Source organism: Tamandua tetradactyla, chromosome X (assembly GCF_023851605.1).
Source record: "Tamandua tetradactyla isolate mTamTet1 chromosome X, mTamTet1.pri, whole genome shotgun sequence".
Lineage (NCBI taxonomy): Eukaryota > Metazoa > Chordata > Mammalia > Pilosa > Myrmecophagidae > Tamandua > Tamandua tetradactyla.
In genome coordinates this window covers 71,514,543-71,540,555 of record NC_135353.1, presented here as the reverse complement: position 1 = coordinate 71,540,555, position 26,013 = coordinate 71,514,543, and the positions used below count along the sequence as shown (strand labels likewise).

At 37.3% G+C, this 26,013-nt stretch overlaps 1 protein-coding gene and 1 long non-coding RNA gene across 7 annotated transcripts in view; one reads left to right on the top strand and one right to left on the bottom strand.

Moving 5' to 3' along the window:
- The window catches only part of LOC143670817 (uncharacterized), a 92,219-nt gene that overhangs the window by 60,229 nt on the left and 5,977 nt on the right, over positions 1-26,013 (top strand). The gene's annotated exons all lie outside the window — the stretch shown is intronic.
- The window catches only part of ZMAT1 (zinc finger matrin-type 1), a 47,029-nt gene continuing 38,033 nt past the window's right edge, over positions 17,018-26,013 (bottom strand). For 4 of the 6 annotated variants that reach the window (XM_077145797.1, XM_077145799.1, XM_077145803.1 and 1 more), the window contains 2 exons: positions 20,346-20,394; positions 17,018-19,207 (listed from right to left, as the gene is read on the bottom strand). In XM_077145797.1, coding sequence (XP_077001912.1) covers positions 17,878-19,207; positions 20,346-20,394 — 1,379 coding nt within the window. In that variant the 3' untranslated portion in view covers positions 17,018-17,877. Of the gene's footprint in view, positions 19,208-20,345; positions 20,395-25,588; positions 25,977-26,013 lie in introns of those variants that run through there. The other 2 variants (XM_077145800.1, XM_077145801.1) reach the window with 2 other exon arrangements.

Sequence of the window (26,013 nt, the reverse complement as noted above, 5' to 3'; positions counted from 1 at the left end):
GTAGGCTAAGCTTCTTTGCTACATACATAGGCTTCACAAGAGCAAGCAACAAGATCAAGGGCTTGGCTTACTGATTTGGGTGTCCCTAATGTTTGCACAGTTTCAGGGGTTTTCCTGGTGGTAATGTTTAATAGTTACATATTTTTCTCCCATCCCTCAAGGGACTTTGCCCATACTTTTTGATTATCTGCTTAATATATTCAGGCCTTACATTAAGCTATACAGTATTAAAGGCCTTCATTCTTATTCTTATTCTGGGCTCCCTGTTTTTTTGTTTTGTTTTGCTCCTTGTATTTTGATTGTTTAAATGAGCTCTCCAGACAGGTTGAGTTAGATTATGTGCTACAGAAAATTTAGATTCCAGACAAAATAAACCTTTTTTGTCTTGGTCTCAAACGGGAGGTGTGGTTCTAAAATGTAGACAATGTCTTCCTTACCCCTGTGTTCTGAGTTACCTCAATCCAGACCTGATACGATTTGTTCTTATCTCTAAATACCAGGTTATACGTATATAAACAGCTCTCAAAATCCAGAAATAATAATTAGCATTCTGGACTAAATGTGACTGCTAGAAGAGCTTACAGTCTAGGTCCCTATTTTCTTATAATCATTTTCTAAAGGAGATGATACAATAATAGCTCTTTTGCATCTGGCTTATTCTGCCTCACCAAATGTGCCGCGAGTTCATTCAAAATGTTGCATGCCTAAAAACTTTGTTCCTTTGTGTAGCAGCACAATATTCAATCAAATGTATACACCATTGTTCACCAATCTACTTCTCAGTACATCCTTCAGTCAACTGTATTCATTAGGCATCAGGTATAATTCCCAAAGCCCACAGTCCATCAACACTTTCAATTTTAGATAATTCACTGTTCCCATGAGAAAGATAACTAATAAACACACTATCACCAAGTAAGAAATCTAAACCTCCATTTAACTCTTGTTCCTCTGCCCATTATTTACCCCCTGGTGTCTGTGTGGTACTGCTGATGTTTTCCTGTTAAACACAGCTCATAGCAAGCAATAGCAGTTTCCCCCCCGTACCCTGAACTTAAAAACTTTTTGTACAAGAATCATACCTTTGAAATAGTTCATGCAAGAACTTATTTATATTTGTAGTGTTAATCAGTGGGGCACATAGATCCATACAACCCCTTTCAATCATGTTCACCTTCCATATGGTAATATTACATATAGACTCACTAGTGATCCACCTTAACTTCTAACTATTCCCTTACATTTGAGTTAACCTCATTAGCTAACTGGGGACCCATCTCTAGCTTCTATGTATCTCTAAGTCCCTTATATTCTGTATTAGAAGCCCTTGATTTTAACTTTACCATGTTCATAAAAGTGGAGGTGTACAGTATCTATCTTTTTGTGTCTGGTTTATTTCATTCAGCATTAGGTCAGCAAGGCTCATCCATGTTGTCATGTGCTTCAGGATATTATTTCGTCTTACTGCTGCATAATATTCCATCGTATGTATAGACCACATTTTGTTAATTCACTCTTCTGTTAATGAGCATTTGTATTGTTTCCATCTTTTGGTGATTGTGCATAATGCTACTATGAACATCGGTGTGCAAATGTCTATTTGTGTCAATGATTTTAGCTCCTCTGGATATATGCCAAGTACTGCTAATGCTGCATCACAGGGCAACTCAATATTTAGTTTCCTAAGGAACTGCCAAACAGTCTCCCATAGTGGCTGCAACATTATACATTGCCACCAGCAGTGCATAAGAGTTCCAGTTTCTCCACATCCTCTCCACTTTTGTAGTTTCCTATTTGTTTAATAGCAGCCATTCTTATAGATGTGAGGTGGTATCTGATTGTATTCTTGATCTGCCTTTCCTTTATAGCTGATGAAAATGAGCATCTATTCATGTGCTTTAGAGCCATCTGTATTTTCTCTTCAGAAAAATGCCTATTCATATCTTTAGTCCATTTTATAATTGGGTTTTTTGTTATTTTGTTCTTGAGTTTTATGATTTCTTTATGTATTCATGATATCAAACCATTGTCAGATGTGTGATTTCCAAATATTTTGTCCCGTTGAGTTGGCTGCCTCTTTGCCTTTTGACAAAGTCTTTTGAGGTACAGAAGCATTTGATTTTGAGGCATTTCCATTTATCTGTGTTTTCTTTTGTTGCTTGTGCTTTGGGTATAAACTTCAGGAAGCTACCTTCTATTACTAGGTCTTGAGGATGTTTCCTTATGTTTTCTTCTAGAAACTTTATGGTACTAGTTCTCATATTCAGGTGAGTGATTCACTTTGAGTTAACTTTTGTATAGGGTGTGAGGTAAGTGTCCTCATTCATTCTTTTGGCTATCAATATCCAGTTCTCCTATCCCCATTTATTGAAGACTGTTTTGCTCCAGTTCAGTGGATTTGGGAAGCTTGTCAAAAATCAGTTGACCATAGATTTGGTGGTCTATTTCTGCACTCTCAATTCAATTCCATTAGTCAATACTTCTATCTTTGTGCCTGTACCATGCTGTATTGACCCCTGTGACTTTATATGGTTTTAAAATCTGGAAGTGTTAAACTTCCCACTCCCTTCTTGATTTTAGGATGATTTTAGTATTTGCAATCTTTTCCCTTTCAGACGAATTTGGTAACAAGCTTTTCCACATCTTCAAAGAAGGTTGCTGGAACAAACTTTTCCACATCTTCAAAGAAGGTTGCTGGAATTTTTATTGGTACTGCATTGTATCTGTAGATCAATTTGAGTACAATTGACATCTTAACTATATTTAACTTTCCTATATGAACAGGGCATGTCTTTCCACCTATTTAGGTCTTCTTTTATTTCCTTTAGCATTTTTATGCAGTTTTCTGTGTACAAGTCCTTTATTTCCCTAGTTTAGTTCATTCCTAGGTACTTGATTCTTTTAGTTGCTTTTTTTTTTCTGGCATGGCCAGGCTCTGGGAATCAAATCCAGTCTCTGGCATGGCAGGCGAGAACTTTGCCACTGAGCCACCGTTGCCCACCCTTAGTTGCTATTTTGAATGGAAGTTTTTCCTTAAATGACTCCTCAATCAGATCATCATTTGTGTATATAAACGTTGGTGATTTTTGCACATTATTTTTATATTCCACCGCCTTGCTGAATTTTTTTATTAGCACAAGTAACTTTGTTGTAGATTTCTCAAGTATAGTGTGCTGGTTTGAAAAGATTATGTACCCTAGAAATGCAATGTTTTAATCCTGATCCAATTCTGGGAGCAACCATTTCTTTTAATCCCTATCCAATAATGTAGCATGGAAACTTTTATTAGATTATCTCCATGGAGATGTGATATACCCAATTGTGGGTGTTAACTTTTAATTAGATGGAATGTGACACCATTGATTCCAGGTGAGACTTGATTAGTTTACTGGAATCCTTTAAAAGAGGAAGCATTTTTGGAGAGAGCCCCAGAGAACGATGAGAGAGCCTCAAAGAACACAGAGCCCATGCAGCCAGATAACTTTGGAGATGAAGAAGAAACACATCCCTGAGGGAGCTTCATGAAACAAGAAGCTGGAGATAAAGATAGCAGATGTTGCCATGTTCACCATGAGCCTTTCCAGTTGAGAGAGAAACCTTGAACTTTATCAGCCTTTCTTGAGTGAAGGTAACCTCCTGTTGGTGCCTTAATTTGGATATTTTCATAGACTTGCTTTAATTGGAAATTTTCATGGCCATAGAACTGTAAACTTACAGCTTAATAAATTCCCCATTTTAAAAGCTGTTCCATTTCTGGTATATCCTTTTCCAGCAGGTAGCAAACTAGAACATACAATATCCTGTCATCTGTAAACAATGAAAGTTTTACTCTCTCCTTTCCGATTTGGATGCCTCTTATTTCTTTTTCTCATCTGATTGCTCAAGCTAGAACTTCTAGTACAATATTGAATAATAGTGGTGACAGAGGGCATCCTTATCTCATTCCAATCTTAGGGGGAAAACTTTCAGTCTCCCTCCATTGAGTACAATGTTGGTTATAGGTTTTTCATATATGCCTTTATCATATTAAGGAAGTTATCTTTGATTCCTATCTTTTGAAGTGTTTTTTTTTTATCAGAAAAGGATGTTGAATTTTGTCGAATGCTTATTCAGCATCAATCTAGATGATCATGTGATTTTTTCCCTTTCAATTTGTTAGTCTGTATTACATTAATTGGCTTTCTTGTGTTGAACCATCCTTGCATTCCCATTGTAAGCCTCACTTAGTCATGGAGTATAATTATTTTAATGTGTTGCTGGATTCGAGTTGCTGTATTTTGCCGAGAATTTTTGAAACTATGTTTATTAGGGAGATTGGCCTGTAGTCTTCCTTTCTTGTAACATCTTTAACTGGTTTTGGTATCATAATGTTGGCTTCATAAAATGAGTTAGGTTGTTCCTTTTTCCTCAACTTTTTGGAAAAGTTTGTGCAGGATTGGTGTTAATTATTTTTGGAATTTTTGATAGCAAAAATTCTAATTTTATTAATTAGAATTCCCCCATGAAGCCATCTGATTTTATTTGTCACATCTACATATTCTTCTCTCTCCTTCTGTTTTTATCATTTAAGTTACCCTTATTGGTACTCCTAAACTCTGTGCCCTCCTCCAGACCTTCCTGTCCTGTCTTTTTTTTTCAACTGGCAGAATTCCCTTTAGTATTTTTTGTAGGACTTGTCTCTTGTTGACAAATTCTTTCAGGATCTGTTTGTCTATGAATATGTTAATCTCTTCCTCAGTTTTGAAGGACAATTGGTTGGGAACTGAATTCTTGGCTGGAAGTCTTTCTCTTTCAGGGTATTAAATATATCATACCACTGTTTTCTTGCCTCCTTAGTGCCAGTTGAGTAGTCTGAACTCAGTCTTTTGTGGTTTCCCTTGTAGGTAGTAGTTTGTTTTTCTCTTGTTGCTTTCAGAATTTTGTGCTTCTCTTCAACATTTGACAGACTGGTTAGTATGTGTTTTGGGGAAGGCCTATTTAAATTTATTCTATTTGGAGTTCCTTGGCCTTCTTTGATCTGTGTATTCATGTCCTTTATAAGGGCAGGGAAGTTTTCCCCCATTATATCCTCCACTAATCTTCTTAGCCCATTACTCTTGTCTTCTCCTTGGGACACTAATGATTCTTATATTTGTGCACTTTGTTTAGTACATCATTAATCTGAGATCCAACTCAAATTCTTCCATTTTTTTTTTTTTTTTTTGCTTTTTGCTGTTTTGAGTGTTCAAAATCAGTTGTCCTGTCTTCTAGTTCACTTATTCTTTCTTCTGCCTTATCAAGTCTGCTGCTGTGTATCTCTAGTATTTTTTATTTGGTCTACAGGATCCAAAATTTCTGTGATATCTGCTATTTTTCTATTTATTCTTTCAAATTCTTCTTTATGCTCTTCTAGTTTTTTCTTGATCTCTTTCATGTCATTAGCCATCCTATCTATTTTATTTGCTAGAGTCATGTGAACATCTTTGATAAGTTGTTCTAAAGTCTGTGTCTCCTCTTGTGTCTTAATTTGGGCATTAAGCTGGCCATATCTGCTTGCATCATGATGCGCTTAGTAATTTTCTGTTTTCTTCAAGCCATGTAAATACCTTGATAGGTTTATTCAGAAGTTGATTTCCTTCAGTTTTCTAAAACTTTGTATTATGGGATGAATGTGGAGCAGTATATGGGATATGGGCAAGGCACAAGCGTGCAGTGATACATTGCAGTGCAGTTATAGACACAGATTGGGGACCTGGTGCCTGTGAGCATGGGGTAAGTATTGTGGGGTTGTGGACATGCAGTGCAGGAGTAGAGAGAATGGGGTACAGCACAGGCAGACCTTGGAGCACAGGAGCAGGTTGTGGCATGGAAGACACAGAGGTAGAGCATGTAGGGAGGCTGTGTGGTTGCATGGGGTCTGGTGTTTAGGTAGAATATGATGGGTGCATGGAATGTGGGGGTTGTCAGTAACAAGGTGTATGGTTGGTGGCACAGAGGTTGGGGCAGGCTGTGGATGTGTCCTTGCGGATGGGGAGGAGTCCAGAGTGCTCTGGATGTGGATGTTGGAGTGGGTAGGTTTGGGTGCATGTCAGCAGGGTTGTGGTACAGGGGTTGGGGGAGGCATTGGCATTGGGTTTGTGGTGTCCTGGCCTGGGTGCACAGGTGTGGAAGGCATTGATGCAGGTGGGCAGGCATGTGCAGGGTGGAGGCTATGTAGCACAGATTCACCTGTGAGCACCTGCCAGGTGTGGGAACAGGGTGGTTGTGCTAGGATTGGGGCCATTTTGGAAATTTGTGGGGCAAGGGGTTGGGGTGCAGGTGTCAAGACGTCAGTGCATGAATGCATGGACACCCAGTTGCAGGGAGGATGTGGTTGTGCTGGTGCGCGGGCTTGAGGGGCAGGCCCCAGTTGTGCATTGCACAGAGCTCAGGGTCAGCAGACCAGGGTTGTGTCTGCATGGGCTGAAGGTAGGTGTGGCCTGGCTGCACAGGTCAGTGCTTGTCTAGAGCTGGGGGGTGTGTGACTGGGGGTATTGTGTCTGTGTGTGGATCTGGGAGGGCCTTAAACTGATGTACGCGTGCGCAGAGCTCAGGGAAAGTCGAGTGGGATTGCGCGACTGTATGGGCTGGGGGTGTGTGTAGCCTGTATAGTAAGGTAGGAGCCTGCAGCCTTTTTGTGCTGGCAACCACCTGCAAGGAACAAGGAGGGGGAGATGATTCTCAGTAGGGGTGGGGTGAGACTGCTTGTGGAGGAGAGGAGGGTTTGGTTGGGGCAGGGATGAGCGCTCTTGCGTGTATATGCTGGGAGGGTGTGTGGTAGGGTGGAGGCGCTTGTGGTGGGTGATGGGATTCAGGTTTGTGGGGTGTGGGGTGAGTTGTGGTCAAGAGGCTGCATGCATGAGGGTAGGGCATTCAAGGAACTTGGCTTGGCTTGCTTCTTAATTCCTGTCTTCCCATCCATGCACTCCTGACGGTTCCAGGCTTCCATTTGGAAAGGGGCGCATAAGGCTGTTTGCACCAGCTGGGATGGTCTTTGGATCTCTGTGTCTCAGTTCATCAGCTTTTGCAGCCAGGTCCTCCCTATGTGTTGTAGAAGACTCTCCCATGTAACCTACACCCTGTAATCACCATCCCGATTGCCTTCCCATCCCTTCTGTAGCTGTTCCTTGGAGCAGGAGTGAACTTGACTTATCCTATTCCACCACTCGAACAGATATTTGCAGATAGATGTGCTTAGCAGCATTATTGACAATTGCCAAAAGATGGAAGCAACCCACATGTCCATCAACTGATGAATGGATAAACAAAATGTGGTATGTATATATGATGGAATATTATTCAGGTGTAGGGACTAATGAAGTCCTGATGCATGTGACAATGTGGATGAACCTTAAGGACATTATGCTGAGTGAAATCAGTCAGATACAAAAGGACCAATATTGTATGATCTCACTATGAACTATTTATAATAAGGAAACCCATAGAGTTAGAATCTATAAAATAGTTTACCAGGAGGTAGATTTGGGTAGGGAATGGGAAGCTAATGCTTAATTTGTACAGAATTTCTATTTGAGTTGATTGTAAAGGTTTGATAGTGATGGTAGCAGATTATTACAAGTGTAATTAACAGTGCTGAACTAACGCGGGACATTGTGTCTCAGCAGGCAGAGTTCTCGCCTGCCATGTCAGAGACCTGGATTTGATTTCCCGTGCCTGCCCATGCAAAAACAAAACAAAACAAACAAACAAAAAACAGTGGTGAACTATATTTGCGAATGTGTTTGAAAGGGAAATTTTGGGTACTGTCTGTTACTATATTGAAAGAAGAGAAAACACGGGATTGTATAACACAGTTAACCCTATTATAGACTATGGACCGGGGTTAATTGTACAGTTATAAGAATGTTATTTCATGAATTATAACAAACTTTTCACACTATTAAACGGTGTTAATAAAACGGAGTATATGAGAAAAATACATCTAATGTAAACTATAGACTATAGTTAATAGTATATTTCAATATTATTTCATCAGTTGTAGCAAAGGAACTACACTAATGCAAAGTGTCAACAATGGGGGGGATATGGGAACATTGTATTTTAAAGAAGACTTCTCTGTAAACCTACAATTTCTCTAATTAAAAATTAATTATTTTTAAAACACATTATGCTAAGTGAAAAAAACAGCAAAAAGGAATTGTTATCAATGTAAAATACCACACTAATAGAATGAAAGAACAAATATACATGGTCACCTTCAGTTGTGCAGAAAAGGTGTTTGACAAATCCAACATCCTTTCATGTTAAAACACTCAGAAAACCAGAAAAAGAAGTGAACTCTCTCAATATAATACAGAAAAAATTGTGAGTATCCCACATCAAACATCATACTCAATGATGAAAAACTAAGGCTTTCCTTCTAATATCAGTACAAGACAAGGATGTCTATGGTCACTATTATTAAACATCATACTAGAAGTTCTAGCCAGAGAAAACAGGCACGAAAAAGAAATAAAAGTCATTCAAATTTGAAAGGAAAAATTAAATCTATCCTTATTTACATAGGACATGATCCTATATATATAGTAAATACAAAAGAATTCACAAGAAAGCTACTAGAATAAACAATTTTAGCAAAGTTGCAAGTACAAGACAAATATTGAGAAATTACTTGTGTTTCTATACACCGGTTATGCACATTCTGAAAAAGCAATTAAGAAAACTTCAATTTACAATAGCATATAAAGGAATATAGTACTTAGAAGCAATTTAAGCCAAGGAAATGATATACTTGTGCACTGAAAACTGCAAATCATCATGGGAAGAAATTAGGGAAAACCTAAGTATGTGGAAAGACATCCTATCTTTATATATTGGAATACTTAATATTGTTAAGAAATCAATACTGCTCAATGATATTTACAAATTCCCTACCAAAACTCCAGGAGCTTTTTGTGCAGAAAATGGAAAAGCCAATCCTCAAATCCATATGACATTGCAAGGGGCCACACATAGCCAAAACCACCTCAAAAAAGAACAAAGGTGGAGGATTCATAATTTGTGATTTCAAAACTTAGTATGTGGCTAAACAAGCTGTGGTATATACATACGATAGAATATTATGCAGCTGTAAGACAGAATAAAGTTATGAAGTATGTAACAACATGGATGGACCTTAAGGACATTATGCTGAGTGAGATTAGCCAGAAACAAAAGGACAAATACTGTATGGTCTCACTGATATGAACTGACATTAGTGTATGAACTTGGAGAATTTCAGCTGGCAACAGAGAACATCAGGAGATAGAAATAAGGTAGATATTGGGTAATTGGAGCTGAAGTGACACAGATTGTGTGACAGGACTGATTGTAAAAATTCAGAAATGGATAGCACAAAACTACCTAACTGTAATACAGTAATGTTAGAATGCTGTATGAAGTTCAATGTAAGAATGATAGAGGAAGGAGGGCTGGGGGCACAAATGAAATCAGAAAGAAAGATAGATGATAAAGACTGAGATGGTATAATTTAGGAATGCCTAGAGTGTATAAAGATAGTGACTAAATGTACAAATTTTAAAATGTTTTTGCATGAGGAAGAACAAAGGAATGTCAATACTGTAAGATGTTGAAAATAGACGGTAAATAATGTTTTAAAACTTTACCTTATGTGTGAGATTAAAGCAAAAAATGTTTATTTGGTACAAAATTTATATTTTGACTAGTGCATTTCCTAATATAACTTATGTGAACAGCTTAATTGAACACCATAGTACATGTAACCTTGAGTAGGACATGACATGAGATTTTGTAAGTTTGTCCAGAGTGATGCCCCGATAAATCCCAGAGTGATTTGAACAGTGAATAAAAATGTATTTTCAAAGTCCCCTTGGGGAAATGGTGGGAAAGGGGGAAAATTCAACTTCTCCGAGTGACGAATTCTTGATTACTCACAAGCAGCGTGGACAACCAAAGCAATAGGCTGAGTCTCCAATCTTGGGGTTTGTTCATATGAAACTTAACCCCACAAAGGACAGGCTAAGCCTACTTAAAATTAGGCCTAAGAGTCACCCCCAAGAGAACCTCTTCTGTTGCTCAGATGTGGCCTCTCTCTTTTAGCCAACATGACAAGCAAACTCACTGCCCTCCCCCTCTCTACATGGGACATAACTCCCAGGGGTGTGGATATTCCTGGCAATGTGGGACAGAAATCTAGAATGAGCTGGGACTCAACATCAAGGGATTGAGAAAACCTTCTTGATCAAAACGGGGAAGATCAAAATGAGACAAAATAAAGTGTCAATGGCTGAGAGATTCCAAATAGAGTTGAGATGTTATTCTGGAGATTATTCTTGCACATTATATAGATATCACCTTTTCAGGTAAGGTGTAATGGAGAGGCTGGAGGGAACTGCCTGAAAATGTAGAGCTGTGTTCCAGTTGATATAGCTTTTGCAATGTGACTGTGTGATTGTGAAAACCTTGTATCTGATGCTCCTTTTTTCTACCTTATCAACAGATGAGTAAAACATATGGATTAAAAATAAATGAATAATAAGGGGAATAAATGTTAAAATAAAATTAGCAGATTGAAATGTTAGTGATCAATGAAAGGCAGGGGTAAGGGGTATGGTATGTATGAATTTTTTTCTCTATTTTAATTTTTTTTTCTGAATTGATGCAAATGTTCTAAGAAATGATCATAATGATAAATACACACTTATGTGATGATATTGTGAGTTACTGATTATATATCAAGAATGGAAAAAATACAAAAAACCCAAAAAGTTAATATAGCGTGGGCCACAGTGGCTCAGCCAGAGATCTGGGTTCGATTCCCGGTGCCTGCCCATGCAAAAAAAAAAAAAAAAAAAAAACCTTAATATAAAGCCTCAGTAATTAAAATAGCATTGTACTGGGCATAAGGATAGCTATATAGACCAATAGAATAGAATTGAGAGTCCAGAAATAAAACCACACATCTATGGCCAGGTCATTTTCAACAAAGGAACCAAGTCCATTCAATGGAAAAAGAGTAGTCTCTTTAGAAAATTGTGTTGAGACAACTCGAAATTCATGTGCAAAAGAATGACTTCAGAACCTGCCTCTCACTATATACAAAAACTAAATTAAAACCATTCAACAAATGGTACTGTAATAACGGGATACTCACATGGAAAAATAATGAAATAGGACCCCTGCCATACTGTATACAAAAGAAAAAAGGAAATGCTCTAAATGAAAAGGTCTTAAAACCATGTGCAAAAATTTAAATATTTTATAAAGTGATTTAAGAAGTTTGACTGGAAAAAAGTTGAATAAAACTGATCAGTGACCTAAAAAAATGAGCTAATACTATATTACTCTTACAAGAAATTATGGGATAATTCTTCAGGACTTTGTATTAGGCAATAGATTCTTAGATTTTTACATTAAAAGCATGAGCAACAAAATTAAAAATAGTCTTCATCAAAAATTACAAGAAAATTTGCATCAAAGGTCATTATCAAGAAAGTCAAAAACAACTTACAGAACTGGAGAAAATAGTTGCAAACCAGATCTTTTTGGAGGTGGCTAAAAGAAAAACTTGATCATATTTTATTTAAAGGCTTCTCAATGCCTTACATCATATTCCATTCCTTAAGATGGCTGTGATGGTTAGGTTCATGTGTCAACTTTAGAAGGAGAAGTGATGCCTTCAGCAGTGGGAAGAAAGACTTTTCATCTCTACTTCAGCAAACCAGCTTCTCCTGGGGACTTCATCAAAAACCTTCATTGGTGTTGCCAGCTTTCACTCTGCCCTACAGAATTTGGACTCATACATCCCCACAGCTGTGTGAGCCACTTTCATAAAATCTCATAATATCGACAGATATCTCCTGTAGGTTCTCTTTCCCTAGAGATCCTTGACTAACATAGATTTGGTACTGGGACAAGTTCTTGAGAAACAGAATTTTTAAAAGTGGGTTTTTGCAATTCATTCTCTACTTTGATTAGATTTAAAGGCACTAATGACTCTATTTCCAATAATCAGGAGAGCACTGAAAGTCCATGGCATGAGTTGGCAATAGAGACATGCAAGATTTTACCATTGGTACTGCTAATCATATGATTATAAGAGGCAAGGCTATGGGTGAGTGTTTTTGACACTTTATTAGAGTTTGGTGGAGTTAAAAGGTATAATGATGTTGGCCTGTTGTTTCTAAATATGCTGGATACAGTTATCAAAGAAAGGGAAGAACTGAAGGCTTCAAATTTGCAACTGCAGCACTGCATAAAGATGTGTGTCTTATGTATGCCCTGAAATAAAATCTTTTTTTCCTATAGCTGCAGAGGTGAGATCTCTAAAAACCAGACTCATACCCTCAATATGCAAGTGGTAGAATTCCAATGTACACTAAAATCTCAACCTTACAGGGTGTCTGGTTTTAAAGTGAGGGTATTGATTGGAAAGGAATGAGGTCCTGAAAGTTGGAATGGGTTCATATGGGTGGATGATAATGGCAGTGGAAACACTGAATCCCTCGATTCTTCTGAGTGTTTCCCAGATAAATCTGTAATGGTCTGCCCTGAGAAAACAGTCACCAGAACTCCAACCTACAGCTTCCTGACCTCTAACTTTCTCCCAGGAATCTGCCACCCAACTTATACCTAAAGAGATTAACCATACAGTGCCTGATAAACTTGTAATCACCTCCTCTGAGGAAACAGCCCTCACTCCTTTGTCTGGAGAGAGTAATACTGTTTCACCAGATGAAACTGCAATGGAATGCCTTGAGGGAATTGTCTCACAAGACACTTCCAATTCCTCCTCTGACCCTCCCCCACTACCCCTCTTTTCTTCTAGACCTATAAGTAGACTGAGTCTGTTCAGGCCCCAAAAGGTGAGGTATGATGTGTGACCCATGAGGAGGGACAATTTATTTAAAATAACTGCATGAGTTTTCGAATTTATATAGACAGAAATCAGGGGAATATGTGTGGGAATGGATATTAAGGGTGTGGGATAATGGTGGAAGGAATATAAAGTTGAATCAGACTGAATTTATTGATATAGGCCCATTAAAAAAGACTATGGATTCAATGTTGTAGCTCAAGTGGTTAAAAAGGGCTTTAACAATCTGTTCAGTTGTTCGGTTGGTTGAAACATGGATCGATGGTGGCCTCCATTGCCTAAGGTTGAAATTCAAGAACTGTCCTGGTATAATGTAGATGAGGGGATCCAAAGGATTAGAGAGATTTGTATGATAAAATGGGTTTATCATCTAAGACCTGCTCACCCACCACAGGAATATCCAGATGACACACCTTTCAGCAAGAATGTGAGGAATAAATTTATGAGACTTACTCCATGATCTCTGAAGAGCTCTGTGGTTTCTCTTCTCTGTAGGTCAGATATTACTTTGGAACTTCTGTCAGCAAACTGGAATCCTTAAACACAGTGCGGATAATTGGACCTTGAGTTGGCAGAAGTCAAGTGGCAGCAATTAAAGCTTAAGGATGCAGGTCAGGAAGCAAGTTTTTTCCTAGTGGATTACTAGGGGCAATAGCGAGTGGTGTCACTCCCATTTCCACCCCATTCATTCCTGTACCTATAAACTCTGGCTATGGGATAAACAGCACCATAGAGTGGATGCTGATATAAAGTATGCACAGCCTACTACAAGCTTTGGTTGTCTACAAGACCCAGTTCCAAAAGGAGGCGTGTTCTCACCAGGAGACACAACAATGTTCCTGTCGAACAAGAAGTTAGGATGGCCAACTGGCCACGTTGGGGTCCTCATGCCTCTGAATCAATACACAAGGAAGGGGATAACGGTATTGGCTGGGGTGATTGATCCTAAATATCAGGGGGTACTAGGACTGCAACTATACAATGGAGTTAAGATGAGTTTACTTAAAATACAGGAGATCCCTTAGATAATTTTTTTAGTACTTCCATGCCCTGTGATTAAAGTCAATGGAAAACTGCAAAAACTCAATCCAGGGAGGACTACCAATGTCCAGAAACTTCAGGAATGAACCAGGAAAGGAACCACGGCCAGTTGAGGTGCTTGCTGAAGGTAAAGGAAACATGGAATGGGTAGTGGAAGAAAGTAGTGATAAATATGAGCTATACTCACTTGACCAGTTTCAGAAACAAGGACCGTAATGATATAAATATTTCTTCCTTGTTTTGTTACAAATATGTATGTCTATGTACATAAAGCAAAAATTTGTTTTCTTCCCTATCTTACTTCGTTTTCATATGACATAGATTGCATTGTTCATATTGTAGTATTTAAACTATAGGATATTAAGTTTAAGAGTGACTAATACCCAAGGACTTGCACTCTATTCTGGTGAGATTTAGTGAGTTTCTGGTTGTACATAACAGTTGAGTCCTGTTTGGTGAAAAATGTCTTTTACTGTTTTCTATTTAGAGATTAAGTATGGCTTAAGGTAATGTGTATATCTGCCAAGTTGGCACAGGGTGGACTGTGATGTTTAGTTTCCTGTGTCAACTTGGTCAGGTTCTGGTGCTCTGTTATCTGGTCAAGCAAGCACTGGCTTTTTACTGCAAGGACATTTCAAGGACTTAAATCATCAGTAGGCTGATTACATTTATGGTTGATTACATCTACAATCAACTAAGGAGAATATTGTCAACAATGAGAAAGTTTCATCAGTTGAAGGCTTTCAAAGGAAAATCGATGACTTCAGCAGTCAGAAGAAAACTTTCGTCTCTCCTTCAGCCAGCCAGTTTCTCCTGGGGAATTCAGCAAAACTTTCATCAGAGTTGCCGGCTTGCACCCTGCCTATGGAATTCAGACTCTTAAATTCCCACACTTGCATGAGTCACTTTTATAAAATTTCATAACATTGACAGATATCTCCTGTATGTTCTGTTTCCCTGGAGAACCCTAATACAATGGGTAATAGGAAATTCCCTCTCTTCCCAATCTTTGTTCTGTGACTTTTCATCCTGCCACCCAGAAAAAAATTAGCTTCCCAAACCAGTGACTCTTTTCATGCCTCTGTGTACCGGTTTGAATCTATTACGTATCCCAGAAAAGCTGGAAATTTTAGATTATTTCCATGCAGATGTGGCATGCCCAATCATGGATGTGACCTTTTGATTAGATGGAGATGTGACTCCACCTACTTAAGGTGTTTATTAGAGTCTCTTCTGGAGAAACTTTAGAAACGACAGAGACACGAGCAGATGTAGACATTTGGAGATTGAGGCAGAAATAGCCTGGGTGCTAAGCAAGGACGCAGAGAAATAGCCAGAATCTGAAGAGAAGAAATTTCTGGCCCCAGTAGATACTAAGCTAAGAGCTGAAACTCAGGGTTGTGTCCAGGAAGTGCTAAGCAAAGGTCTACACATGCCAAGTGAGTAATCCCAACAGGAAACACAGGCTGAAAACAAGGGAGCTCAGGAACAAGCGTCTAGCAGAATGCAGCCACTTGCCTTCCCAGCTGACAGAGGTGTTCTAGATGGCATCAACCTTTCTTGAGTGAGGTTAACCTCTTAACAGTGCCTTAGTTTGCACATTTTCTTGGCACTAGAACTGTAAACTTGTAACTTATTAAATTCCTTTTTTTAAAGCCATTCGAGTTCTGGTACATTACATTACAGCAGCTGACCAAACTGTTCTGTATCGTTGACTACTGTGGTCCTTGTGCTAGGAATGCACTTTCTGTTCTTTTTCTACAGGAAAAGGAATACTATATACACCACCTTTTCAGGCTTCCCCTTAGATGTCACTTCCTTTGGAAGCCTTTCCTCAGTGCCCTCCTCCCATCCCATTAAGATATTCACTGCTAGTACACACAGTACCCTTCATCACTACTGTTGCAGCCCTCATCACATTTGTATCATAACTGCCTATTCATTTGGTCCATTTCACTGATGAATGTGAGTTGTTTGTAGAACAGAACCTATGCTCTTCATTTTCTTTTTAAATTAGGTTCATTCTTGATGTAAATTAAATATTTAATTTTAAATATTTTTAATTTTGAAAATCTGCATGAGTTCCCCAGTATATATTAAAGTTGTGTGCTTCTAATTTTAATGAGCATCTGTACTAAATTATTTTAGAAAGTTCACATTTAGTATCTTAATGAGATTCTTATGATATATAGTTTGCATTTTCTCCCAAGCTTTAATCATAAAATGGACTTCTCCAACATAATTTATCAGTTCTTAAAATGCTGACAATTTGACTGACCTTGATTTGCACTTTCTGTGGAAAAAAAAGGTACATTTTGAGGAGTATTCAGAAGAGATAGAATTTGCCATTTTTGTGGTTGATAACTGACAGCCAAATTTTCTCTACACTGGTTCTTTGTTTCTCTCTTCTTTCATCAGTGTACCAGATGTGTTAAAAAGGGGGAAGTGATATCATGGGCCTCTACAAAATTATCTTATAACAACATTCTTAAGGAAGAAAAGTTGATTTGGAGACTATCTAACTCTCTTTGGTACCAGTGATTCAAGCTGGTATAAATCCAATGCATCATATTACGCTTTATCTCTTGTTTACCATTTTATCCTAATTTAAAAGAAAAAAACAACTATTAAATGCCCTGTCTAAATACATATGCATGATGATCTATGTTTATTTACTTTTAAAATAAGATTAGTACATTGAAGGAATACTTTAGGTTATTTTTCCTATTCTTGGTCATTCCATGTTAGAATCTAATGGTATTTCCACAAGGTCAAAGAGTAACTTGATAACACAACTGAGAACAGAACCCAGGAATTTGGATTTCCCAAGCCATTACTCTTCATAGTACACCGTAGTGATACTCAAATGTCTATAAGAGGTGCTTATCATAAAAGGGAATACCAGAGTTGAAAAATGGTCAGGTTGAAGCATTTAAATGTAATACATCCTCATGGTCAGTCTGATCTCCCCAGAGATCCTAAGTACAAACTGCTTAATTATTGGCCCTCTTAACTCCCCAAATAAAATCGTCTTTGAATGGAAATGATCATTTACATAAAACAGTATGTAGAAATGAAAATACTTTAATAGAAACAATTCAGAATATAGACTGATTTTATATCAGTACTTTTGGAATGCATTTTAAAAATTATACATCTAAGCTTATTATTATAGGTTGTTTCATTTTCCACTCTCAGGACTAGAAAATACAAAAATACACTGAAAATTAATTTAACAAAGAAAAAATCAGTCAAAATTGCTCCATACAGTTTCTTTGGTGTAAACCCAGAAACATAAACACACAACAACAAACAATAAAACAGCAATAACATTCAAACAAGGAATGGATTCTGCAATACCTGGGAATTCTCTCATTTAAAATAAATGATCTACTAATTGTAAATAATTCACTATCACAGCAATTTGGTGAATGGAGGTATAGACACTCTCATTAAGTGAAATTACATTATATGTAAGAAACATGTAATTTTTCTTCTTTTTTTTTGGAAAATGAGGAAAAGTAATTTCCAAGTTTGGCAAAAGACTAATGAATATTTTTACTGCATTCACCTTTTGTTAGAAGTTAAAGTCTCTGTCCACCTAGGAAAATTCAAACATACATTTCCTGAAACCAAACTACTCAACCTATTTCTTCATTCAGCCTTGGAGGAACAGAGAGCTAAACAGTTTAAAATTGAAGAACAGTTTCACCCCAAAGTTGCCTCTTCTAACTTTTCATTGACAGGTTTCCTTTTTCATTTCTGTGTTTATAGTCTTCTTTTTCAGAGGTTAGCTTTCAACTTTTTGTTTCCTTCTTTCAAGGCTTAAGTTTTCCTGAACTGATATTGACTGTATTACATCTCCTTTTCTTCATCAGATGTTCTTGTCTTTGTTTAAATCCACACCCTTAAAAATTAACCTATTTCTTCAATTCATCCTTAGGTAAACAAAACTAACAAGCTCAAAATCCAAGAATAGACTCATCCCAAAGCATTTCCTCCTCTGTCTTTTCTTCAATTGGTTTCTTTTTCTCTTTTCTGTGCTTACGTTCTTCTTTCTCAGAGGTTACATCCCGGCTTTTTTTCTTTTTCCGATGCTTAAGCTTTCCTGAACCAATCCTGACTTTATCTACCTCTCTTTTACTTTGTTGGATGCTTTTGTCTTTGTCTAAATCCATACTCTCATAACACTTTTTCCTTTTATGCTTGCACTGCTCCTTCTCTGGCTTTTCTTCACTTTCTTCCAGATGTCTTTTTCTCTTTTGATGTCTCCGTTTATGATCTGCTTGATGGTCACTGGTATTGTTTTCTGAGGAGAGGTGCTTGTAAACTTCAGATTCTACACTGTATAGGTCAGAGTTATTTTCTTGCTGACTAAGGCTCAAGGGTACTGGTTTTTCTGAGAAACAGTCTCTGGTAAGTTGACAGTAGTGCATAGGGTCTAGTCTCTGTTTGCTGTCATGAGCTGGTAAGAAATGAGGTAACTGTTTTTCCACTGCTTGTGAAATATTGTATGATCTTGGGTAGGTCTGGAAATTCTCACATGGAAGTCTTCGCTCAAATTTTCTGTATCTGGGCCTGAAATCAACCGTTTCTCTGTACCCATGGGTTTCCACAGTGCTATCTCCGACCTTTCTGAAACTAGTCTTTGGCTGTAGACCTCTGGCTTTTTGCACTTTGATATAATCTTCTAATTCATCTTGAAAAGAGTCATATGTTCTTTTTGAATGAACTGGCAACCAATGAGGTAACTGGTTTTCCACTGGTGAAATATTATATGGTCCTTGGTAAGTATGGGAAGTCTCAGATGAGAATCTTTGCTTAAACATTCTATTTCTAGGTCCATAATCAACCACTTCTGCATACCCACGGGTTTCTACAGATTTTTCTCCCATTTTTCTGAAACAAGTCTTTGGCTCTAGTCCTCTGGCTTTCTGTACTTTGATGTAATCTTCCAGTTCATCTTGGAATGAGTCATATGTCCTCTTCGTATAAGCAGGTAAGCGATGAGGTAATTGGTATTCTACTGCTTGTGAAGTACTGTGTGGTCGTGGGTAAGCCTGGAAAGGCTCAAATGGTAGTCTTCTCTCAAACATTCTTTGTCTGGGACCAATATTGACCATTTCTCCATATCTGTGGCTTTCCAAAGAGCTCTCTTCCATTTTTCTGTAACAAGCCTTTGGCTCTAATCCTCTGGCTTTCTGGACCTTGATGTAATCTTCACTTTCCTCTTGGAAACCAGAGTCTTTTGTCTTCTTTGAGGTTTTCACTAGATTAATAGCAAGGGATTCTCTGCAAAGAAGATTGAAGAAAGATCTTGCTCCTAAACTATTTTTTATGGAATATTTTCTTTGCTTTAAAAAATTACCCTCAAAAACTGCCTAATTTTTAAAAGCTTTTCTCAATATAAAACAATAAATCATGACTTTTTATGACAAAAAGAATTATCAGGGATACTCAAGTACCTCTCAGGCACCTCACAAGTTGTACAAAATCTTTCTTAGGGCTGGGATGAAAGAAAGAACAGGTACTAAAATTGTAGTACTAAAATTGTAAGTCATGTTGGGATATGTAATGCTCTGACGGATGGTCTGATCATAATGTCATTTTATTTCTAAAATTTTGATTAGTTCCTTGTAAGATAGCTATTGTTCTAGAACCCTGAGATTTCTTTTTTAAAGTCTAAATGAAGGTTAATTTGGTAAGTCAGACAATTTAGTTCCCAAGTATTCAAACTCAAATAGTATAAACAATTTTTACTAGAATAAAATAACAGAAATATTATGCTTTGATTTAATAAGCAACAAAGCAAATACACAATTGTTAAATTCCCCTTGTCCTGCTATGTCTTACTCAGTTCCCAGTTGTCCATTCATTACTCCCTTCCTTAAAATAATAGAATAGAATGAACAAAACATTTGAATTCCTACTATGTGCATTACCAGTCTTCTTACACTTTAATTCATTTCATTATAAGAACCTCAAAATAGAATTGTCTAGAGTTCATATTTAGTAGAAAGATGGATCTGATCTTCCAGTCCAAATCTGTCTATCAGCAAGACATCTGTTCTCAACTACTATACCTCATTGGAAGAATTGTGACCTGAACACTGGATTCCTGGAACAAAACCAATCTTCCAGGGATTCTCTGACTGTGTATAGTTTTAGAACACTCCTTTAAGAACTTTTCAAAGGAAGACAATGGTGTCTTCTCAGAATGAGAACCAATTAGTCAGTTCTGTCAGTATGCTATCATGGCTAGGGAACGACCTGGGTGATGCTAAAATGTAGTATGTTACAAATACCACCAACCATATCCAGGAGTAACTCATAGGAAAATTAATACCTAAAAGTTTATAAATCACATGCAAGGGCCTTGACAGAATCCCTGGTCTTTGGTGTCTTAAGAACATTTGGCAAAAATACTTACTTAATTTGGTGTTCATTTCCGTGCATGCGGTGTTCATTTCCAAACATTTCTAAAGATGTAAAGGTGATATTACAAATATGGCAAATATAGTGTCTTATACTAAATGCTAAGAAAACAGCATTCAAGTTAAGGTCAGTATGTATACACTTAGAATCCCATAATGTTAGAACTGGACAGAAATTTATTAGAGACCATCTACTCAAATTTTCTCAATTTACACATAGGCCTAGAGAGTTCAAATGATTTGGCTTCAGAGCCAGCTAGCTGGCAGAAGAGTTAGCCTCTTGGAGCCCATGTCTCTTAATTTAAAGCCTAAAATTCTTTCCACTACACCACACTGCTTCTCTAGCCCTGACCTCTTTCCTAGAAACTGCTATCTGCCTGCTTAAAATTTAAGCAAGCACCTCAAATTTAATACACCCAACCAACTTCTGTCTCTTAATCTCTTAACCGTCCTCTTCTTCTTTGTACTGAATTCTCTTTCCACCAAACCAAAACTGAATATTAAAGACAAAATAAAAGCTAATGCTTACTCTTACCTGAAATCAGTGTAATATATTAGTTTACCAAAAGTAATTTCCACAGAGAGATGTGGTTTTAGAAAGGAGAGAGATAAATTGAGTCCCACTCTCAGGATAAAAGCTGAAAGCAAAAATCTAAAAGAAAACTACTAGTTACCAGTTAAAAAAAAGTCAAGAAGTATAGATTAGGAACTGTATACCAGCTAACCCACTATTCTGTTCCTGATGGAGAATGAGAAGCAGAGGATAAATTAATTTTTATTTTATTAAACTCACTATTCTTCCACTTTCTCTTTGTTCAGAAGAAGCAAGTAAATAAATTTCATAAACTAAATATAAAAATGATCCCTCCTTAAGGAAGAGGCAATAAACTGGTGAGGAGATTTTAGGAATAACCAAAGTCATCTTCTTTTAAATTAGACAGCAATTTAATAATTTAAAGGATGCTAAGTTAATCATTGCCAGGTATACTGGATCTGGTCAAGCAAAGACTATTGATAGAAAAAAGGATAAAACTATACAGGGGAGAAAAGGATACTGATTTTGAAGAACATGAGGACTCTGCTCATCAGTGAGATATACTTTACCATGAGCTCAGGAGAGCTCATCAGGTTTAGCAAAAATCTGAATGAATGATTTCTCAAAACTATTCTCTCTCCCCATCTTCTAATTTCATGCTCACCAAGTCACCTACTGATTGTAATTTTGTTTCCCACATTCTTTGATACCAAGAAGGGAATTCCCTGGATGATATGAAACAAAACCAAACCTGGGAACTGAAAATCTTTATCTCTTCCTCCTGTAAATCAATACCAGAATGACAATATATTCATCTAAATGACAATGTCTACCAGTCTTCTCTGATAAGAATCACCTGGGGTATTAGTTATTAAAAATATAGATTTCCATACTCCTCCCTGGGAGAACATGATTCTCTGATCTGGGAGAGGGCCAGGGGACTTGTAGTTTAACAAATATCCCAGGTGATTATTATCCGGGAATTTGGAGGAAATATACTAACGGACATACCTTTCCAGTTCCTGGGTTATTTGTCAGCCTCTTTCAAGCTTGTTTCGAGTTAATAAATCTCTGATTTGAGTTTGATTAACTCTGACAATTCTGGACTTCCTGAAAAACTAAGGACGAAACCCAACACTGTGCATCCTCACAACCACCCTTTTCAAGGAAATGATCACTAAATTATTTTACAGGTTGGAAACTAAGCCTTGGATGAATTTGTCAAGTACTATACATTTTAAGGGCACTTATGTTATAAAAGAGAAACAGGAGGACTGGTTTCCCCCAAATAATGGTTTTCAATATTGGTTACAAAACTGAATCATGTGGGGGAACTTTAAAAATATTCATGTTTTGTTTCCACATCAGAATAATTAAGACAGAAGCTCTAAGGATGGAATCAGGCTTCGATACTTCTTGAAAACTTTCCAGATTTTACTGTGCAGTCACAGATTTTAGAGCACAGTCCTAGATTATAGAAGCCAGTGACCTTCTTTATGATTTTGAACTCAGATTATAGTTCAGAGGTTTCACATAATGAAATATTATTCATGTTTATAAAGTATACTGTGCATAGTGTTCTCCCCAGCTCCTTCTTTCTTTCTCCACAATGACATAAGAATTAAGATTATAATACAGACAATAGAGAGTTTGGAGGAACTGCAGATCATGTATGAAAGGGCAAGAGGCAGTTCCAGAATTGTGATCTGATTATTATTATTATCTAAGCCCTTGTCATTTCATATAGTGATGTTCTCGATCTTTGTTTAGGATATAGACATCTCAGAAATTAATATACTTAGGCCCTGAGGTCAGAATTTCTTGTATAATCCTCCTGGAACCTGCCTCTACTATGTTTCTCATTCTCTCCATTCTTCCATCTCAACGACTGTCCCTTGGCCCTATCCAGCCTCAATGCCCTCAGCTCTGTAAAAAGTCCTTTTCCTATGTTCTTTCAGAAACTCAAGTTTCTTTGAATCTTGTAGCTTTCAGATTTTTCCATAAACACTTGTGGGCACACTCTTATCCTAATTATAGCCTTATCTCATAACTCCTCAGATTAAGGTCATTGTTTTCAAAGCATGGATAGGAGAAATGTATGCATGTCTGACAATGTTTTTCAATCTTGGTTCCACATCAGAATCACTTGGGAAGTTAAAAAAAAGACAACACAAAACACTAATTCCTAGGTCCTAGAGATTCTAACTTAACTGATTGAAGGATGCCTGAGCATTGGGATTTCTAAAAGCTCTCTGCATGATTCTAATGTGTAGTCAAGTTTGAAACCATTGCTCTAATATCTTAAATGAGAAAAAAAATTATTTGAGAGCTACATGTAAGCACAAATATAAAAATGAAAGTGGAATTTATCTTATGAAGAAAAACAGAAAATGTCCAATTTACTTGCTTTTAAATTATGACAGAAGAAAAACATTTCTAAAAAATAACATTTGTTGAGGACAGGTACTGTATATATTATTTCATTTCATCATAATTTAATACTGAGAAATAGCATTATTTTCATTTTATACCTGAGAAACCTTAGGTGCAAATGAGCAAGTGATTTCAAACATATAGCCATATCTTTGCTTATCCCTCTACACCACATTGCATCTCAATAAACAATTAGCAAATATTAATTGAGAAAAAACTATGTACTCATTATCATATAAAGCACTAAGATAGTTGAGAATAAAATATAATCCCTTATCACAAAGAAGCTACTTCAATTGAGGGGCTCTAAATGGATGCGACTGTTAATGCACAGTGAGGCCTACAAGAAATTACAGAAAGAGAAGAATATCAAGGGTTAGGGCAGTGAGGAAAGTTGTGATAGATCTTCAAGAACAGGAAGGATTTGAATAATATGAAAAGCAGATTAGAATATTCTAGGAGATGAATACATATCAGGTATGGAAGGGACATAAATGAACATGAAGTGCTCAAGTTAAAAAAAAAAATTTGTTCCAGAAAACACTGAGCACCTATGTGGCACCAAACATCATGCTCAAATGGCCAGTGTGAGAAAAAGATACATGAAAAGAGAATTTCAATCTCATTTGGTAAAAGGTAAGAGCGGTATGCATCACAAAGAAGCAGAAGAACTTAGGTCAATATGAGGGTCTTGAGAAGGCTACTGGAAAAGTTGATGATTTAGCTAAACTTGCAAGGAAGAAAAAGGGTTAACTTAATGAAAAGAGGTGAGATGAGAATTCCAGGCAGAGGAAATAGCATAAAAAAAGCACAGAAGTGTTTATGAAACGTCTTATATTGTTACAGAGTAGAATTCGAGGGGAGAATTGGGAGAGGGAAAAGGAGTTGGATTAAAGAGAGGTTTATATACTACGCTAAGGATCAAGGTTTCCCGGTTTGGGAAACCCTGAAGCAGTTTAAGCAGTAAGTGACGTGGCCTATTGTGTGTTTTAGATAGACCTCTCCTCTAGCTGCAATTTAGAGCATGAATTTAAGAGAAGCATGCGTGGAAATAAGGAGTCCACAATTATGAGGCAACTATAATTGACCAGGCAAGAGATAAACGAAGGGCATGAACTAGAAAAGTCATAGTAGGGATAGAGAAGAGTGGAGAGATTGGAGAAATATTTAGATTTAAAACTGGAAAAAACAAAGTGACTGAATATGGGGATGAGAGAGAGGAAGGAATCTAGAGGAGTCTAAAATAGGTCTAAGAATCCTAGTTTGGAAACTGGGTTGGTGGTGGTCTTATTACCTGAAATTGCAACTTCAGAAAAAAGTGTTGTTTTTGGGGGGAGGGAGTAAACAGTAGTGAGTTTTGATTTTGGACACACAGTTTGAGGTATCTATTGGACTTCCATGTAAAGATGATCAGAAGGCAGTTTTGTGGGCATTTGAAAGGCAGAAGAAGATTCAGAGAGAGTCTGGAGATGTAAACACATGAAGGTAGTTAATCACAGTGGATGAGATCTCCTGAGGACAATCTATGGGTGAGCACAGGAATAGCAACATGATAAAGCCCTGTGGAGTGCCACTCTTTAAACTAAGATGGTAGTGGAGGAGGAGCCCATGAAAATGCCATGAAGTAAAGGACACAAAGTTATAAGGATGAAAAGGAAAGTGAAGTACCAAAGGAACTAAGGAAGTGGAGATTTTTAAAGAATGATTGATAAATGGAGTTAAATGTAGCAGAGAGGTTCAACAGTACAATAACTGAACAGTGTCCACTGGATTTGGAAATTTAGAGGTCATTATGACCCTGTGAGGAGCAGTTTCAGTAAAGTAGTGCAGTAGGTGTACAGAGGGCTGGAGGATGTGTGCCAACAAATGGCAGTGAGTTGAAGAAAAGTCAATAAAAATGAAGAAAGTAATTACAGACTACATTTGCAAAAAATACTGGCTGAGAACGGAAGGGGAGTTGTTAAAGGGGAACTCAAGATTAAGGAAGGACTTGGTTAAGGCAAGGTACTTGGTAATTTACATTTGATTGTAAATTCTCGATGAAATAAGAAAGAATCTTGCCTGATGAGTGTGAGAAGGGAGAATGTAGGGCATGGGAAGACAGTCTTGGAGAATCTCTTGATGCAGGTTTAAAATCGTTGTTGAACAGAAAGTGAAGGAAAGGATTAAGTACGGCTAAACTCCGAAACGAGGTTGAGTTCCAAGATTCTGTAGAGGTGGAGGTACCCAATCTCTAGCCTTACTTAATTTTCCATAATAGCACTCAATTACCTGGATGTAGATGTAGAAAAAGTAGACTGTGGGATTTATCCAGGATTAAATCTTGCTACTAGGGAGTGAGACAATAATAATAAATAAGTCAAGCTTTGCAGAACACTGTTACAGAGTTAAGGTGTGAGTTGATGATAGTGGAAATGGAATGGAAGGGTATAGAAAGGAGAAATATGTCTAAAATGTATTGATAAGACTTGCTGATGGATAGACTATATGGAATTAAATAGTCGAAGATGCCCTCAAAGTTTCAGGTGGGAGTGACTGAATAAATAATGTTCTACTGGCAAAAACGGAAATGTTAATCAATTCAAGTTGGTTTTAAAGAAGACTATTAATTCAGTTTTAGATATTTTGAGTGCAGGTGAAGGTGAGACATCAAAGTGCAATAATGGGGCTAGAGATTAATGAAATAAACAAAACAA